The sequence below is a fragment of the Pygocentrus nattereri genome, chromosome 11 (genome assembly GCF_015220715.1).
Source record: "Pygocentrus nattereri isolate fPygNat1 chromosome 11, fPygNat1.pri, whole genome shotgun sequence".
Classification (NCBI taxonomy): domain Eukaryota; kingdom Metazoa; phylum Chordata; class Actinopteri; order Characiformes; family Serrasalmidae; genus Pygocentrus; species Pygocentrus nattereri.
Genome location: NC_051221.1, coordinates 23,576,431 through 23,595,558, shown reverse-complemented (window position 1 = coordinate 23,595,558; position 19,128 = coordinate 23,576,431). Strand labels below are relative to the sequence as shown.

Sequence of the window (19,128 nt, the reverse complement as noted above, 5' to 3'; positions counted from 1 at the left end):
CAGATATTGTATCATGTATTGTGAAAAATACCATAACAACATATTTTTGACATATCGCCCACCTCTACCTTAAATACTGTTAAAGATGGGACAGTAACTCTGAATCAGACCAGTCATTCTCTAATTCTACACATTAGCATTCCAGCCACAGGTAAGCCAGGTGTGCAAAGCCAGATGCCTCATTAATAATCAGAGCTTTATAAAAGCTACCACTGAATAGACCTTCTCTTTCATGCCCGCCCCACCCCAGTGATCACATGACCCCAGGGACACTCAGCCCTTTCAGGCCTGCTTTGGCAAGAACAGGCCAAGTTGTAGTGCGCAAGCATGCGTGGGTTTTGGGTTACTATCTCTGCTGCACGCTGTCAAAGAAGCCACTTAATTCAGCCCAAATCCCAAAGTTTTATTTCCTCACTTCACATTCTCTTGTGAACCGGTAAAAACTTATCCTCTCCCACTGATCTGGGATCAGTTTCGTAGGTGCTCTTGTTTCAGTTTTAGTTAGACCTTGGTGAACAGATCGGTTTCCGGATCAGTTTCCCCAGAGTGAGCTGCAGCAGGGATTAATCGGTCCCAATGCACAGCAATCAGAGACAGGCCTCTCTCTCCACACTGAAGGGAAGGCATTATGTTGTCATGGTGATGCTGTAATTGGAGGGCTCCAGTCGTCTGTGCTAGATGCCATTTCACAGTCTCTACAGACACACTAGGCTTCACCAACACTGACGCCTTTGTCAAAGTACGGTAGAAGTATGTGCTTCCTGAAACAGACCTGCACTGAACACTGAACAAGTTCTAATGGCCAGAAGGATGTGCAATACATAGCTGCTATAATAGGGCCATGTACCAGCTGTACCAGCGATGTAATGGCACCTGCATGCTTGAACAATTCTTCACCCATCTTTATTTCTCTTTCGGTTAACTTCACAGCTGCCTCCTGATTCAGCAACACAACTCATGTTCATACAACACCACACAAGACAAACAATTAGCAGACTGCTTAACTCTTTACCGTACATACACTTTAGGTAACCCCACCCCAAGGTTGTCCTTTGTGGGCATGTTCAAGGCCACTCTTCTTGTCACATGTGGGCATGAACATTGTCCAGCTCCTGACAAAAAACAATGTTGAAAATATCTACTACATGTGTATCACTATTTTGTTTAAGCTACAAACTGTGGTTACAAGTTTACAAGTTTATACGGTTCTTTTCCTTTTTGCACAATACTATTGGGAACGCAAACAAAAAAAGCTGGTAAGAACAAAAAGCTCAAACTTCGGACAGGGTAGGGATGGGAATTCTGACTAATTTTAATTTTCGGAATAGTTAATAAACGGTTAGCACAGCTGTTAAGAGACTATTAGGACAAAGGATTTGCTGAAAACAGAGCTATACATTTGAAAATGTTTTATTAGTCAAAAAAAGTAAAGAGGAATCAGTGTTTTTTGTGCTGATTGAGCAACGGAGGCTGCCTCATCAGATATGAGCCAAAACTACAGCTAAGAATACTGCCTACAGATGCGACCCGCTGTCACAACATATTTTCTCATATTTTTACATCTAGATGATGTACCAAAATGTTAGTTTGTCAGAGAAATACTTTACCACTGTATTACCACAGTACTCAGCTTAGTTAGCATTAAAGCTGCACTATATCTGCCTTCTCAGTGAGGTCCTTAAGAAGACATACTTTACAGCATGCTTACATTTAGGTATTCTTTTTTCAGTGTGGCGCAGATTAATATACATACACTGTATTTCCAAAAGTATTTACTCAGGTGTTCCAATCACCTCCACATTGCGCAAAGGTCGGCAACTTTCTGCAGAGTTAATCACTACAAACCTCCAAACTTCATATGGTCTTCAGATTAGCTAAAGAACAGTGCGTACAGAGTTTCATAGAATGAGTCTGAATGGCCGAGCAGCTGCATCCAAGCCTTACATCACCAAGCGCAATGCAAAGCATTGAATGCAGTGGTGTAAAGCACCGCCAATGGACTTTAGAGCAGTGGAGACGTGTTCTCTGGAGTGACAAATCACGCTTCTCTGTCTGGCTATCTGACTGCATTGTGCCAAGCGTAAAGTTTGGTGGAGGGGGGATTATGGTGTGGGGTTGTTTTTCAGGAGTTGGGCCCGGCCCCTTAGTTCTAGTGAAAGGAACTCTTAATGCTTCAGCAGACCAAGAGATTTTAGACAATTTCATGCTCCTAGCTTTGTGGGAACAGTTTGGGGATGGCCCCTTCCCATTCCAACATGACTGCACATCAGTGCACAAAGCAAGGTCCATAAAGACATGAGTGAGTTTGGTGTGGAAGAACTTGACCTCAACCAGATAGAACACCTTTGGGATGAATTAGAGCAGAGACTGTGAGCCAGGCCTTCTCGTCCAACATCAGTGTCTGACCTCACATATATGAGCTTCTGGAAGAATGGTCAAAAATTCCCATAAACACAATCCTAAACCCTGTGGAAAGCCTTCCCAGAAGAGCTGAAGCTGTTATAGCTGCAAAGGGTGGGCCAACATCATATTAAACCCTATGGATTAAGAATAGGATCTCACTCAATTTCATATATGTGTGAAGGCAGATGAGCAAATACTTTTGGCAATATAGTGTACTTACAAATCTGAGCAAACAGTCTTGTTAAAATACAGAAGTGTCATTAAATTGTTTTGTCTTTATATTTTCCATCTTCCTGTGCTGAAACAAATACCCAAACTGATGTCAGTACTCCGGTACTCCCCAGTACCCATATACATCCATCCTTTGACTGGTCCAAGGAATTCTCTGGAGCCAATCAATTTCAAGTCAAATATTAATGTAATTCATTACATAACTATGTAATTAGTTATGAAATTGTATAAATCCAGCTCCACAATATTTAGTGACATAGTATTAGTAACCCTATTAGTAAACCCTATTAGTAAACCCTAAAAGTACTGCTAAACAGTACTTTTAGATTGTACTAATCAGAACTGGGAGGGTATTTTGGAGGGTAATGTCATTGTATAAACTATGTCAAAATGTGATCACATCAATCAGTCAAAAGTTCTTCTTCCTATATTCGATGGTTAATACTGACCATGGTTTTCTGAGTCTGTTAAAAGTTTAAAAGTCCTTTCTCTCTCTCCACTGGTTACTTTCCTGTCTTCTCTGGACAGGAATCAATCGAGCTGTGAGCACTGTGGTGTACTTGCTTATCCTTGGTCATCCATCAGGGACATCCTACTTGCCATTTAGCCAGGCTGTCACATTTGTACAGCAGAAAACGGCAAGACAGGGGTTTTAGAGGTGCACTGGAGGGAAGCACTCGGCTGGCGCGAGGTACGCCACATTTCTCTTCACTACTGCCACTAAGCCATCTGTCCTAACGGCTGGGGGTTGCCAGGAATGGGGGAGTTTGACAGAGACACATGATTCCAACCCCACAGACAAGCATGTGGCTCTGACACCATCCCAAATGAGAATAAATGATGGTGCAGTCCAAAAACACCATCTACACCAGGAGTCACATCTAGGACTTTTCTTGACTTGCTCAGTGTTTGTTTGGGAGGCCGAGACTGTTTGGATCCATTATACCTCATTAGCGGTACAAAATCTCAGTATCTTTGCCAAAAAGGAGTCTCAAAGGAAGGTTTCAGTGATGAAGAATGACACAGAGCTTTCATTTTAGGTCAACCTCATCAGTTATTCATATCTAGCTTTGTTACGTGGATGATTACAATCATTTGTTCTGTTCCGAGTCAATTAGTCCAACCTGCTCTGCAAATGAACTGTCATGCATAATATCTCAGCCCTCATTTAACCATTAAACATGCGTGTCTATGATAATCAAAAAATAAGTGTACATGCCAGTTTCACTGTGACACAGACCTCAATGTACTCTTAAAGACTAAATGTCTGCAGGCTTTTGTATCAAAACAAAAGAACTCCTGCATGGTTTCTAGTATGCCGGAGAAAAACAGTATCTCTCTCCATCTCCAACAAGCACCCTCATCTACCCACTGCCATTAGCCAAGTCAAATAAAATAATGCTGCAGTCCATCACAATCACAACAAAGGATGGATCAAATCAGTGAGCTACAAAAAGAAAAACGCTGTTAGCTTGAGGAACTTGCTATAAATTTGAAGAAAGACAGGAAGGAAGACATGCTGGCACATCAAATCCATATATAAAGGTCCAACTGTCAGTAACATTAATTAATAAATGGGAATTCTTCATAGAGCATTTTTTCAGCTTACAGAGTGAGGCTGTAAATGTTAAACACAGGAGAAAGCCAATGCTCAGATTCACTGGCCTGGTCTTGGCGATATGCATCTGGCTGAGGCTGACAGCAAAGCAAGCATTAAAGCAATTAACATCGGCTTTACATTTCATTTCACCTCACGACACCCAGTGTGTAAACAGCAGGCTGGATTAGGTTTTTGTTCCAGGGAAGAAGAGTACTGAGCCTTCCCTGGTTCACCTCCAAGAGGAGATTATGGTACATCAGGATGCCAGAAGCTCTTAGGAGTCATGCTGAAAGGACTGATCTCAGGTCCGTTTTAAGCAGTTGGTGTTAAGATCTGAGCAAAGATGGCTGAACTCTGATTAACATAACAAAGTAGCTCTTAACCAGAATGTCAAACGATACCCTGTAGCACGACGTATGTCATAACGCTACAGAGTATTTGTGCTAACTGTGCACCATCCAAATTAGCTTACAGTGCTGCGGTTACAGTAGACGGGTCGGGCACACCAAACCAGCCAAAACGGCAGCCTAGAATTTCCAATAAAACTATTAGAGTAAACTGGCAGTTGGTAAAATCCACCCAGAAATTCAGCCATAAAATGAGCTCTGAATATATGAATCAACAATTTAGTGGGATAATGTACCACATTAAAAACTCTAATGTTTGCTGGCATTGCTAGTAAAGAAATGGAAAGAGCTGCACACATCAATGGGTCTTTCAGGCATTTTCTGGCAATAGGTTTTAATGTCTGTGTGCTCTGCTAAGTCCTCACCAAGACTGTGTCCTTCAAGAACTCCTTGGTCATTCTGCCTAAAGATACACAAAGGCTTGGTGCAATTCTGAATAACCAGTTACTGTGTTTCAAATATGACAAGGTCAAGCAGGTTTTAGTTTTACAACATCCAGATTAGTCGAGCCGTTCTCTCTGGGTAGGCCAAATAGATGCTTGTTCAGTCTTTTGACTACTGCAACTCACTAATGGCTGGTCTTTCCATACAAGTCATCAGCTCCTTGCAACTGATCCAGATGGCAGCAGCACAATCTATCTTCAAACTTCTTACATGCCAGTGCCATGCCACTGCTGCATCCCCTTCATTGTCTTCCTTTAGCTGCCCACATCAGATTTAAAACCCTGATGTTTGCCTACAATGCAAAAGGACCAGAAATTCTGAGCTATTATAACAGCAACCGAACCCCATATATGAGAGCACCAACTATGATCGTTCTAATATTTAATTAATGGTAATTACCGCTGCACTGTAATACTGTGGTGACCCACAGCGATTAAAAAAGAGAGTGAAAATTAATCAAACACTGGACAATTTGCATTTTTATTAGATGAAACAAAATCACATTCAGATACATGGACCCAATCAGATATGAGGGTTTGTTCATTCATGTATTTGACCTTAATAAGTCCAGTACTAGAATTATTTCTCAGTCACACTGGTGAATATTCAGCAAAAAGTTGGGAAAAGTTGCTGATACTTTTCTATTTAATTCTTCTGACAGCATATTTACTATCCAAGATTTAATCCTCTTGTTTATCTCAACTCTTGCTCTCTTTCGCTCCCCATGTAGAGCAGGAATAGAGAAATAGCTCCTGCAGGTCCACATGTCGTGTAACACAACAAAGCAAATGAGCGCCGATCAGAGCGACAGCAGGAGGCCCAGCTTTTCTGGCACACTCCACTCCCCACTTGCGCACACAATATGTGGAGTGTTGATGCACTTTCCTGAAGACAAATGATAAATATGAGAGAGGAGAAAAAGAGAAAGAAGCTCAATAACACAGCTAACTTTCAGTAAAAAACCATTTGCAGGGCAATGGAGATAAATGAACAATCTGGACAACAGTCCACCACACACGCTGCTCACTGCTGCTGACAAAATGGCCTCCACCAAGTCCCTAACTCAGTGCACGCACACACACACACACACACACACACACACACACACACACACTGTACTGCTGCACATATGTGTCACACAGAGGCACTAAAGGTCTGACTGCTCGAACACTTCTACCTAAAGCATGTTGAAAGTCCACAATGATCGCTACTGGTGTACGACTGGAATCGGCCAAGATCGGAATCAGCTGTTTACTCCTGACACACGATCACCATTGGTGAGCCAGCCAAGTACACATGTGCTGCAGCTGAATGCGGTGTGTTAACGACTTTGCACATGTTAAATACTTTTTATACCATTGCAGTAAAATGTTTGTCAAGCATTTAGGCCAACCACATTTTTTTGCAGTGGCAAAAGATTCAATTTACTGTATTTTGACTCTGACCTTCAAATGTGCAGCCAATGACAATAGGCTATATTTTGGCATCTTGTCACTGTATAATATCAAAAACATATATTCTGTTTTTCAGGCGTTCATAATACATAAAATAATGAGTTAAAACGTTTGAGTTCCTCTGATGAGTGTTTTGCTGTGTTGTGCACTGCAGTAGTTCCATCTTGTGCAGAGTGGCAAGCAAAACTCATCTATCAACTGATTTCTACTGCACCTTAAGCTGGGCACAACCATCAGGATTCTGCAATCTGCCTTTTAATTGGCTATCGGCACATCCACGTGGTCTTGACATGTCTCTGTCATAGACCCCTTTTAAAAGTCACCTACCGCTACACGTCAAACAAAAACAACAATTTGTGGTTGGGTATTTTTACCCTTTCCTGTCAATATAGATTATTCTTGGCCATTTTAAAAAGCAAAACACTCAAGACCCTCTTATGATGAGAAGTGTGTGACTAGACTTAAAACCAGCCTATAAGATTCATTTCAGACTGTTTAGCTTATAAAGCAGAAGCTTTAGGTAAAGAATACACTCTCAGAAAAAAAGGTACGACACTGTCACTGGGGCAGTACCCGTCTTGTCACTGTGGTGGTACCCTCAGGGGTATACCCCAGTACCTTCAGTTAGGGAACATATTTGTACCAGAATACACTGAAATTATATTTTCTAAGCTGTACTGACTCCACACCCCCGTCTCGCCTCCAGGCTTTTTATTTTAATGTTCTGATTTAAAACACTGGGTTATGAAAAGGTACAAATATCTACTTTTCCACTAGGAAAAACTCATGTAAGGTACATCACTGGACCTTAAAACCACTGTTGTACCTTTGTGGGTACACTTACATTGTTTGTACCTTGATGAATGAATCATGCACCTGCATGGTACATTTAAATTGCTTTCAAATTAAAAACATTCACTAATCGGAATCAACAATAAAGCTTTATGACTGGTGCAGCTCTAATATCTGTGAAAAAATAAGAGGCCCTTTCTCTTCATCTTTTCATGAGGCTGACACACAGCTGGACTCAATCTGCATGCACAGCCTGTGGACTCAATTATTGCTGAGAAAAGCTGAAGTACACGAAATGTCCTTTCAGAAGGTCAAAACAACAACAAAAAATTCAAAGAGTCAAAGCTGCCAAAACAGAGCTCCTTTTAGAACTGAGGCATGTTCATGAAACTGCTAAAATTGACAGCAAACTCAATACTATTAATGTTCAGGGTCACATATCTTGCCGTCATGCTCGTTTTCCACAGGCCCCTGACACAGTGTAAGCAGGAACTCTATCCTGATGCAGAGTCTTGTTTAAATATCTCACACAAGGAGAGAAAACTGAAGCCTTGCTGTGAATCTGGCTCCAACTGGATCAAGTACTTGGGCAGAAGTTTTATGCTGCCCTTTAACACTGATTCAAGACCATCTCTCATCTCTTCAGCTCCTAAGCTCCCAACAGTTCGGAGAGCAAATTAAAAAACTGAACTCAAACTTAAAAGGCAACATCAGCACCCTAAAACGAAAGATAGTCTTCTCAACGGAGAGTACAACATCGAGTCAACATTGGGCAATTAGCAAGGGCTCCAGTGCCCCGGGTCGATTTCAGACAAGGCTCAGGCCCTACTCATCTGACATCCTTAAAGGTCTGCCCTTTTAAGCTTGCATCACGTTGCAGCATTGGTCAATACAAACTCAATGGGAATACTTTTTCTAGTTTTAGACCTTTGCTTTAATCACCTCTTGTTTGCCCTTGCCTCCATGGATTCATGCAAAACACATCAATGACACATTGATATACATCACAGGAATTCAGGCTACACATCGATTGGGGTTTAATTGGGGAACTAAATGAAGATTTTATTGCCTCTTTTCATCTTTCATAGGAGCACTTTTTTCTCTGCAGATATCATTCATTATAGAATGGAGGCAGAGACCTTTGAGAGCTGGCTGCTGTGGTGCACCTGCAAGCAAGCACAACTGTTACCTTGGGCATGCATAACCTCTTCATTAACCCTGTCACAGCAGAGCATGTGAGAGAAATGTGAAAAAAAGAAACACTTCAATAATCAGTCGAGTGTACACTTAAATGAAGCCACTTGACAGCAGTTATATAATTAAAACAAAAAAATATTTTTCTAAACAGACTTCACTTATTTCAAAAGGAGTTTCACTATGCAGTTTTTTGGACTGCGGACGAGCATAACAGTGTTCATTTTGCAGTAGGGATGGACATCGGTAACAATGCAGTCGACTAGGAACATTTTGTGTTGTCTATGACCAAGCAGGAAAAAAAGTCAAAATGCCAAAAGATGTCTCACCTGTATGGCTAAGATACAAATGGTAGCATTGCTGGGCCTTTTTCCTACTGCTAGAGAGTCTCGTTGCATGTTGCACCGCTTAACGAAGTGAAGAGGTTTTATTGGATAGTTAATTATGCGTGCTTTTTTTGTTGGTATGTTTTATTGTGTTGACAAAGTCTACAGAGCAAGAAAGGGAAACATACTCTAAAGAAAGTACAGAAAAGTAGAAAATGAAAGATACAACAAACCACACACTTAAAGGCCACAAAGCAATATAAAAGCAGATAAATAAAAAAGAAAAGGAGTAAAAGGGGAAAACCGGAGCATGGTTTCAATAAAAGATACATAAGCATGGATCAATACAGGCTTTTTATTCTTCTTAAGTCACAAATAAGCACATTAAAACATTTACAGATGATATGTGTAAAAAATGTAATGGAATTCAAAAGGAGACATCATTTTATTTTTTTTAAACACAACCATCCGTGTACAGCTCTCTTAATTTTTCATGAAGTGCAGGAACTGGTAGTTGCCAAAATGATGCTTCCGTAAAACAGTCCCACATGAAACAAAGTGGTTTATAGTCAGAATTCTATTATAAACCCTCTGCTTTACAGAGAACTGGCTGGGAAAAACTACTGAATTGGTTTTTAAGACAGGATGCTGTAAACTTGTGTGAAATCCAGTACTTTGCTACTAAAAAAGCTCAGTGTTGAGCTCAGCGATGTTATGGTGTCTAGAGCAGGCAAATAAATGCTACTGGTGATCTCAAACAAAGTTTCATGCCCAACTCAAAACCATGCGGCACTTTTTGGGTAACTGATTATTTACTTTGTTTACATTAATTTACATACGTTTATTTGCATGTTCAACCACAAAATTACTCGTAATCCCTATTTTGCAGTGCAGCCGTTTTCTTGATGGTGGTGTTTACAAGTTGAATCATTAAAAATGCTGTTGAAACTTTTGTTTTTGATGCTCAGCTAAAATCCGAATGACCAACCTCACAGTGGAACACTGAGGGGAACCCAAACCATGTTAAAATTAGGCCACAGTCTGATAAAAACCCTTCAACATGAAATTTAATCTCTCCACTAATGGATAACTCAAACACGGATATAAGCACAGAGAAATGGAGAATTCATGTCTATGTGAAGTGAACTAGTCTCATAGCATCGGTGCTGATCCTTGAAATGAGTAGTGTTTTGCACTCCAGTGTTTTGATGAATAAAATAATAGGAATGTATATACATTTGAGAAAACACAAGCAGATTTCAAACAGTACAAAGATTCAGTAACCTCTACAAATTAGCATGAACCCTGAACAAGTGCCAGTCACAATATGACTCTGTACTAGAGTCATAGGCACTAGCTTATACCAAATTTAGGCAGGGAAGTAAAAACACCTCCATCTTGCAAGAAATATCAGAAAAAAAATCTGTGTCTTCTTCTGAACAAATGAAAATGACATTCCACAGAAATAACAGCAAACATCTCCTCCAATGTCTGCTTTTCCAGAACACAGCAAACTTTTTGTTTCTGAATCACGGGACTTGGCAAATAGCTCTGCTGTTAAGGCAAATAGAGAGTTGGATATGTGGAAGCACAAAACAGGCAGATTTTTAGTGCTGTCAGAAAAGCAGGTTTGGATATCACTGTCTCATTGTGTGGGTCAGAACCAATCAGAGTTCATTCCATTCAATTCCACTGGAGCCAAACTGGAGGACTTCCAAGCAGGAGTGAAACTGGTATCCAAGATGGCTGGAATCAAGACTAGCCTTATAGTCCCAGCCCACCTTCAGCTCAGACAGCCATGTGCTATAAACATGTCATAAGCAATGCATGATGTGGCTGAACTGCGTGAAAATGCTTCTGTATCAAATCTGCAACAAATACACACATGCTGTGCTGAGGGATCTTACACTGAATTATGAGTAGGCCTATTCTTACATCTGTGAACCACTGTACATTAAAACATGTCTCATTTGATTGATTTAACAATAACAGATGAATCACCTGTTTGTGTACATCACCAAAATACAGACCAAAACCTGTGCCTTGGACAACTACTGCATGCAAAATCCAGCAGAGTAGCAAAGCTCAGGGCTACTCTTTGCTATCAGAGCATTCAGCCTGGAGTTGCAACATGGTGGAGGACAGTAGGTGGTGGACACCTACTACAGTATGTTATAGAGTGGCTTCATGGTCTTCTTTGGTGACCCTAACTGTGACATGACTCTTTATATAGCCAATACAATGAACCCAGGATTAGGCGGCTGTGGCACGCCAACGACCTTGAACAGACGCAGAGCAAAGACATTCTGACACACTGCTGTCATCAGGCCTGTGCTTTGTGCTAAAGGTTTAAAGAGAAAATTACAAAGATTTCAGCTTGGACTGTGTCGTGGAACAACAGCGTGTAGGAGATATGATGATATTTTGCTGTGATCAATTACAACACAATAAGCTTTTCAGAGCACATCACAGACATCATCAGTACTAACAGTAGACTGGCCAACTGCAGGTTTCATTACAAACAGAGCGCTGCTTAACTGGATTTAGTGCAGCGCTAATCGTGTAGTCATATTTTATCATATTTTCAGCTGTGGCTGGTGGTTCTTTTTTTCCAGCTTATCAAACCCCAGAAGTACTAGACATCATGATGCCTATCAAGTGACGTGTCTTGAAGTGTCATGACATTGTTTTTGTGGTATCGCTCAGCCGTATGTTGACGCAAACAGTAAGGAATCTTAACAAAAGTGTTGCCACCATCAGTGCCAGAGTGACAGAGCACAATGCAGCTCTGGTTTAAGGGTGTGTTTGATGTTTGAGACACACGTGGGACGTGGCTTAGCACTACCTGGCAGGAAACAGCCATCTGTTGCTCCATCAGTGCAGCTCAACCAGAGAAAACCCCCTGACTGGGGAAACAAAACGGCATGCAACAGGGGGAAGAAGCATGGTTGGTGTATGCAAGCTCTTTAAAAGAAGAAGAAGAAGAAGCAGAAGAAGAAGCAGAAGGCACCCCGAGCTCCTGACAGTTTGGAGCCACGTCATTCTGAACCCCTGCTCCTGGCAGTCTAGAGAGCACTGCCGTGCTGTCTTATGGACCCTCCAGGTCGACTGGAAAGAGGAACAAATGAACTCGTCGCTGGTTCCTCTTGTCACTTAACTGCAGCCATGACTGACTGAGACCCCTCCTCACACTCAGAGTAAACACTCCGGAGCCGACGTCACCTACGTGCCCACCACACCAAACAGCTTCACGCAACTCTCTCTCACACTTTTGGAAACCCCAGACCTTTAAATCGGCTCCACGACGAGCAGACGGACGGAGAGAGAGGCGCTCTCAAAACAACAACAACCAGCGTCCTGAGTTGAAACCACCGTCAGCGCTGCATCAGTGTTCGACAGCGCCACGAGCTTAGCTAGCTAGGACCGAGACCACCGAGACCACTCAAAACTGCATCAAAGCGCTTTAAGACATTCAGAGATCCCACTTTAGTTACGTCTTTGCAGCAAGCGTGACTGAAAGGCCACTGCTTGAAAACAGTGCGTGGCCTTAGCAGGACCTAGCATGTGGACTCACCGACCGAGCTGGAGCCCGTCCCCGAACCGAGCAGGAGGTACCAGACCCACATCCTTCACGCTTTTTTCCGGCCTGCCCCTCAGCTTCCCCCCGCTGTGGGCCAACAACCGGGGTGACTTTAAAGTTCCTCGAGTTCCACTGAATGTCTCGGCTGTGCACGGGCTCTATCTCTTTTTTCTTTCCCCTGCAGGGCAAAGTTTTCTGACTTGCAGGGAGGTTGGGCTCTTCCACTGGGACAGACAGCCGCTGTGGAGTAGCGTTTTTTTCCCACCTGTATTCCGACAAGCCCCGCCTCCGGCGCCAGGATTCGCTGGTAGTTCGTGAGCGTGAAGTAGCCAATCAAAGCGCTGCTTACGAGAATTAAACTACTGACCAATCTTAAAGCCGTGAGACGGAAACTACCAGGCAATCCTATGGCAGAAATAGGAAACTTCTAGCCAATCTTATAGCAAGATTGGGCCATTACTATGCAGTCGTAGCGTAGCGTGTGGAAAAAAATAAAATGGCATGAGCCTGAGCGGGTATCAGGTTCACGGAGAGAGAGAGAGAGAGAGAGAGAGAGAGAGAGGCGGAGACTAGTGACGGGAAAAATAAGAATAGGACCCCCACATCTACACACTCCAGACTGATCACAGCAGTCCAGAAGATATGATTTCAGTTTTATACATTACTGCGCTTAGTCTTTAAAGTTTCATACTCTGCACAATGCGTGGTCACGAGCTACAAGTTGTCTGAAAAGGTTTGTACACCCTTCTGAATCAGCAGCAATATTTCTGCGTGAATGGCTCCTAAAATGTGACCTAGGCCCATATTAAAGGTGAAAAAACAGTCATTCAGATTGGTTTGGTACAAAATGCGTCATTCTGGAGAAATTAACCGAGTCAGAATTGTTCACAGTGGTGGTGATAGGAACTAGACAAAAGCCTCTAAAAGCTCCCTCACAGAAAATCTATTGCATAAAATGGTTATGAATACTCAGTCTGATGTCTGAAACATTGTTTTATATTAGATTTGTGATTAAACATATTTTAATCCATTTGTGGTGGATGGATACATGAAGGGTGTTGTAAGGTAAAATATTTCTCAAAAAAACCCTATGTTGCCATCGTCAACATTACATATAACTCAGAAGACATGTGTAAGTTCACTGGAGGTTGGCTATATTTGTGTTGTCCCTGGTTCCTATCACCACCTCTCTAAAAAATCGTTGTCGGTAAGTATCTCTGCAATCCATTTCACATCAGACCTCTCTGAATGACTTTGTTTATTTCAACCCCTGAATTAGGCAGAGATCTTGAAAACTTGGTGGGATTCCTCTTGTCATGGTTTCCCCTTTTTTCCTGTGTCTGTTACCTGCTTTTGTAGCCAAGAGCTTTCTGCCACATGTTTGTGTTTTTGCTTTGCTTCTTGTGCTCCCCCACAACCTCCCCACATCCCCCTGTTGGTTGCTATTGTTATGTCACAAACAAGTTGATGGTCTCAGTTCATGCCACTCCACCTACTGTCATCTAATGTCATCCTACATCTTTACATCAGATGATCCATTGACAGTTTTAATCATAAGTAATAAGTGCATCATGTTGCAGGTTGTGAAGGATCAAAAAGTCTACTGGTGAAGTATGTTGTTAAGAAAGTGGATCTTTCTGGGAGTCATGGGTGAACAACTGTATCTGCAGGGCCCAGTAAAGATTTTAATGGGCCTGAATGCTATGGTTCTCCCGCAGCACGGACCCCAGTGTGACTGCCCCTCCTGCATCCCTAGCAGCTATGCCACTGGCTTTACCTGCATTGAAGGTATCATCTAATATTATGTGTCACTAACAAAACTAATCTGCATTACAAAAAATGATATATTAACAAGTTAAAACATGAAGTGTAGTCGTAATATCTAATATATCTCATTATGAGATTGTTGTAAGATTCTTATATTAAATTTACTTGTTTTATGTAATTTTATCTTAGGAAAGGGTCTGATTCCATTGCCAAATCATTTCACTTGTTTGAAGCATTATTTCTTAAAATAAGCAACATTATCAAAACAAATAAAATGATCTGCCAAGACACTTTTGCTAGAGACAATGACTGAAAACAAGCAAAAATATATAGAAAACAGGTTGAATAATCTTTTAATATTCCTGCAACAATGTCATAATGAGAAATATAAGATGTATTAACTAATTCATGTTTTCACTTGCTAAGATATCTTTTTTTCCAGTATATTGACTGTGTTACTTTACTATAGGTGTTCGTTTTTCTCTTTATATGGCATTGACAACTGGCATGGACTGGCAAATACAATGCTGAAAGTTGCTATATGCCAACAGTGAATCAATGGATAATATATGACAGCAGTGAGCCTGTTATGTGTTTGACAAGCAGTGAAGGCTCACACCTGACCCTCAATTTGGGAAATGCAGGTTTTTGCAGTGCTGAGTCAAGATTGTTGTCATGCAGCGGCCCAAGTGATGGAAGAGACACTCTTAAATACGTATATCTGCCACTCTAACTCTTGACAAATGAAACACCATGCTGCTCTAGGTTTGGCCATGTCCTATGGTGGTGCATTAGTGTAGCGTGAACTAGTGCAGCGTGAACTGAATTCTCTAGTCATGCTTGAAATACAGGGAATATTATTTTATCTTGCAAAACACTTTTTTGTTTTTATCTCCTAATGCAGCTGTGTGACCTCAGACAGCCCCGAATCATATAAAAGCTTCCTTTTGATAATGCATCATACCCACAGGCATACAATCAAGAGCAGTCACAGACACCTCCGTCTTTCTGAAGGATTTCAGCGTCAGCAGGCTTATCAAGCCATGACCTGACACCACAAATCTCCTCCGCTCAGAAATCTACCTTTTTCCTGCTTGCTCATTGAATCAGAATAAGCCTTCACATTTAAAGAGGGCTCTTAAAAGTGTCGCAGTGGTTGCAGGGTCCTGCATACAAATTATAATAAATAAAAAATAAATAAATGCACTTTGCTTTTAAATGGTTTCTTTGGATTCTTTGGCAGGCGAAGGACTGTTGGTACACCAACTTGGCAGTGGTAAGAATAATATTTAATGAGTGTCGCATTAATTCATTCACAATTGACTCTCATTTCACAGCTGCAAAGGTCTAGGTTCAAGTTCCGTCAGTGTGCTCCAAAAGAATGAGCTTATACACCAAGGGCCTGCAGGTTTTCTTGTCAGTGCACACTCCACTAAAGTACTCCAAGTTTTAATTAAACGAGATATTGAATAAAACTGAACCTTGGAGACCTTTGGACACATCTTACAATATATCTCGTTTTCAGTGTGAATCAGAAATCCAGTGTTCTCAAAATATTATGAACATAGGCTACACGCAATAATAATTCATTACTATGATAACTAATGCGTGTAATGACTCGTGAAATCTTATTTTGACACAGATAAAAGGACACAATCAAAAAACGTTTTGGGAAAAGACCACATCTAAAATACTTATCCAAACCATTACATTCCTGCTTTAGCCAAATGTACTTAAGAATTTCATAACCCCCCAGGCTTTAACCCCTTAAAATCCCAGGTTTATTACATACTAAAGACTAATATTCAGTAAGTACAGGGATGTCAATGCAAACATCAACTTCTAGGATATAGAATGTGCACTAAGATGGACATAAGATGTCCATCTTATAAGACATAAGACTAAGGTGGATATAAGATGGACTCCAGTGGGTTATGAACTGAAAGTTTGGCTTGCATTAACAATGATCAAATCTAAAAACCTATACATTTCATTCATTCTTCACTTGGAAGAAATGTTAATCGAAAAAATCTTTGAAAATATTAACAGTTGGCATGTAATAGAAAACACATGGTCATTTCTCTAATAAAAGTGGTATTATTTATAATACAGCATTGACATTTCTTACATGTAAAGGTCTCTTCCAAGAATGTAAATCAAGTAAAAAGTCTTGAAAGTAATCTATATAGCATTTTGTAACAAAATCCTTAATTTACAATTATGCGTTTGGCAGACATTATCATCCAGAGGAGCCTACAATTTAATCATATCAAGAGGTTTGGTGAAGATAGCATTAGGAGTCTAGCCTAAGGACTGTCTGGGTGGGGAATCAAACCCCACTTGCCTGCATGGAGAGGGTGTCATTACCCAGTATGCTACACTAGCCAATGTCATTGCAGTGTCTTACACTGTACAGTGTCCAAAAATTCAGATACCCCTTCAAATGAGCAAAGTCAGCTACTATAAGGTGCACCCATTGCTGACACAGGCGTTCAATAGCACACATAGCCTGTGTATTAATAGAAGAATGTTGACCTATAGAATAGGATGCTCTAGCCTAAGGTCAACATGTCCTACACCAAGTGTTGGCAAGAGGGGCATAAAGCTAAAGCTCCCCAACATCAGACTGGAAAGCAGTGGAACTATGTTTTCTGATGAGATGGTACATCATCCAATACCACTGAGATTAGCTGGATTGATGTATGTGATAAAGAACTAAACATATACCAGTAGCTGACCTCACTAATGCTCTTGAGACTGAATGTAATCAAACCCTAACAGCAATATTCCATTATGTAAAGTCTTCACAAAAGAGTAGAGGCTGCTACCGTTTGCAGGCATCTATAAACTTTACTTTGTGCTAAATCAGCTGGGAAAGCCTTATTTCTGTATACTTTAATCAAGCTGTAATGACCAGGCTTAGGAACAGACATATGTCCATAACAGTATACATGTAGGCCTACATGACAGTCTGAACAGAGATGCAATAAAACAAGCAAACAACACAACCAGCATACAACCAGAGGCAGTAACAAAGGACGGTTCATGCAGCACTACAGAAAGGTAAGGATTTTATACTGAGGGTGGCTATGCAGTGAGTTTATATGGACATTGACTGATGACCTGGTGTGGGGAGCAGGTGTGCTGGGATGATGAACAGGAACTGGTGCCTACATACAGCCACCACAGAGGAGGCACAGCAGCTCTATACAGTCCTTCCAAAATCAAGGTGTTACACACACAGCTGACCAAATATAGCACATTTATAACAGTTTAATGAAGCCTTGAAGAAAGCTATAATAAATGTTATTAAGTATTTTAACCTATAATAAGTATTAACAATGCACAAACCACAATGATGCATGTTGTGCATTACACCACACTGACTTACCTACGGCCGGCCCTTTCACGCTTCGGCAAAAAAATCATGCAAAAATCTCTAATTAATTCATACAGACATGCAAAATTTCAAAGATTGCTCTACGTTGCATCTTAAATACGAATTTGACTGCTTACAGAATGACTGAACTGAGCTGAAATAATAACTGGGTATACATCTAACACTAATATTAATATTATATACTAACTACTAATATTACACTTTAAATTTTAAAACTAGTTCAGAGTTAACAGAAACTTACAACATTATTGAATAATAATGTACATTTCTTGGAGGATGTACTGATTTATGTCACTTATTTTGAAATATTTTATTTTTAAAATGGGATCTTTCAGACAGCTTTCAAATTTAGGTTTTATGTTATTTTCCAAATATATGAATTATTCATTAACACAAACAATATGAACATTTATATCCAAATACCATGAAAAAAATACACATGCTATGACTCATAGCATTGATTTATTTATTAAACCGTGTTATGATTTAATGAATTAAGCTTTATAAAGTCTTTATTGAGAGGTAATTTATATCCTTGTTGTCCAAAGAAAAACAAGTGTCTCCACGTTTTCTGATTTTTTTCTACATCATTTGAGCATGGCAGCTGTCCTTTAGACTGTGTGAAAATTTCATAATAAATGGACCAATAGAAATGCTCCAGAACGGCTTAGAATAAAATCTATTTTCATTAACTTACACTGAAAGTAGAGAATGTTTTTGCCCCCTCCTAAAAACGTACTGGTTTGAAGATTCTTGTTTTTCTTTGAACAGCGATGATATTCCGAATTTCATGTTGTTGGTGGATGCATCACACACAGAGTCTCCTGCAGAAGTAGCCTGTCTTGCTGGTCATCAGAATAAATTTCCTGCCTATCAGGGCATAAAATGCTTCTCTGGTTTTCACTGCTTCTGAATGCCCATTTCCTGCTGCAGGTGTCCGTGATATTTTTAAAACCTGAGTAATGTAAAAGTGCTCTCTCTTGGTGTTTTCAGAACTTTCAAGCTCTTTCCTGCAGCTGAAATGTATAAAAAGTATTATAATGGCCAGACAGGATGCCTTTTGTGTGATTCTGTAGGAAAGTCTGGGTATAATAGACCCCCAAATTACAAGGAATGCAAGAACATTTTTACAAAATATAATGTTAATTTGGAAATCCAGTGTTATGTTTTATTATTATGTTTATTTTATTGCTTGAACATTAAATTAAATTTGTCACCAACAAAACAATTATAACATTAGTAAAATTCTACCAAAACGTGTCAGGAGTGTGTTACGATTGGCCCCTCCCAGGCCGGTCCATGTGCGTTTGTTTTGGTATCTGTAGTCCTGCCCCTCGTTTTGTGACTCCGCCCCTGATTGTTTTCACCTGTCCCTTGTTTTCCCTTTGTTACTCAAGCCCTGTGTTTGCACTTTGTCTTTGCTGGTCTTTGTATTGGTCTTTGTTTGATGTTTGTTTGAATCTCTGCTGTGTTGTTTGAACCTGTTTATAGTTTGTATGTCATGTCTGCCCCACGATCTGTTCGTATGGG

General features: G+C 40.5%; 1 protein-coding gene across 2 annotated transcripts in view; it reads right to left on the bottom strand.

The window, feature by feature from the left end:
• The window catches only part of ldlrad3 (low density lipoprotein receptor class A domain containing 3), a 99,819-nt gene extending 86,945 nt beyond the window's left edge, over positions 1-12,874 (bottom strand). The window contains exon 1 of one of the 2 annotated variants that reach the window (XM_037542629.1): positions 12,426-12,874. In XM_037542629.1, coding sequence (XP_037398526.1) covers positions 12,426-12,477 — 52 coding nt within the window. In that variant the 5' untranslated portion in view covers positions 12,478-12,874. The remainder of the gene's footprint in view (positions 1-12,425) is intronic. The other variant, XM_017700081.2, reaches the window with a different exon arrangement.
• Between the last annotated feature and the right edge of the window lie 6,254 nt (positions 12,875-19,128).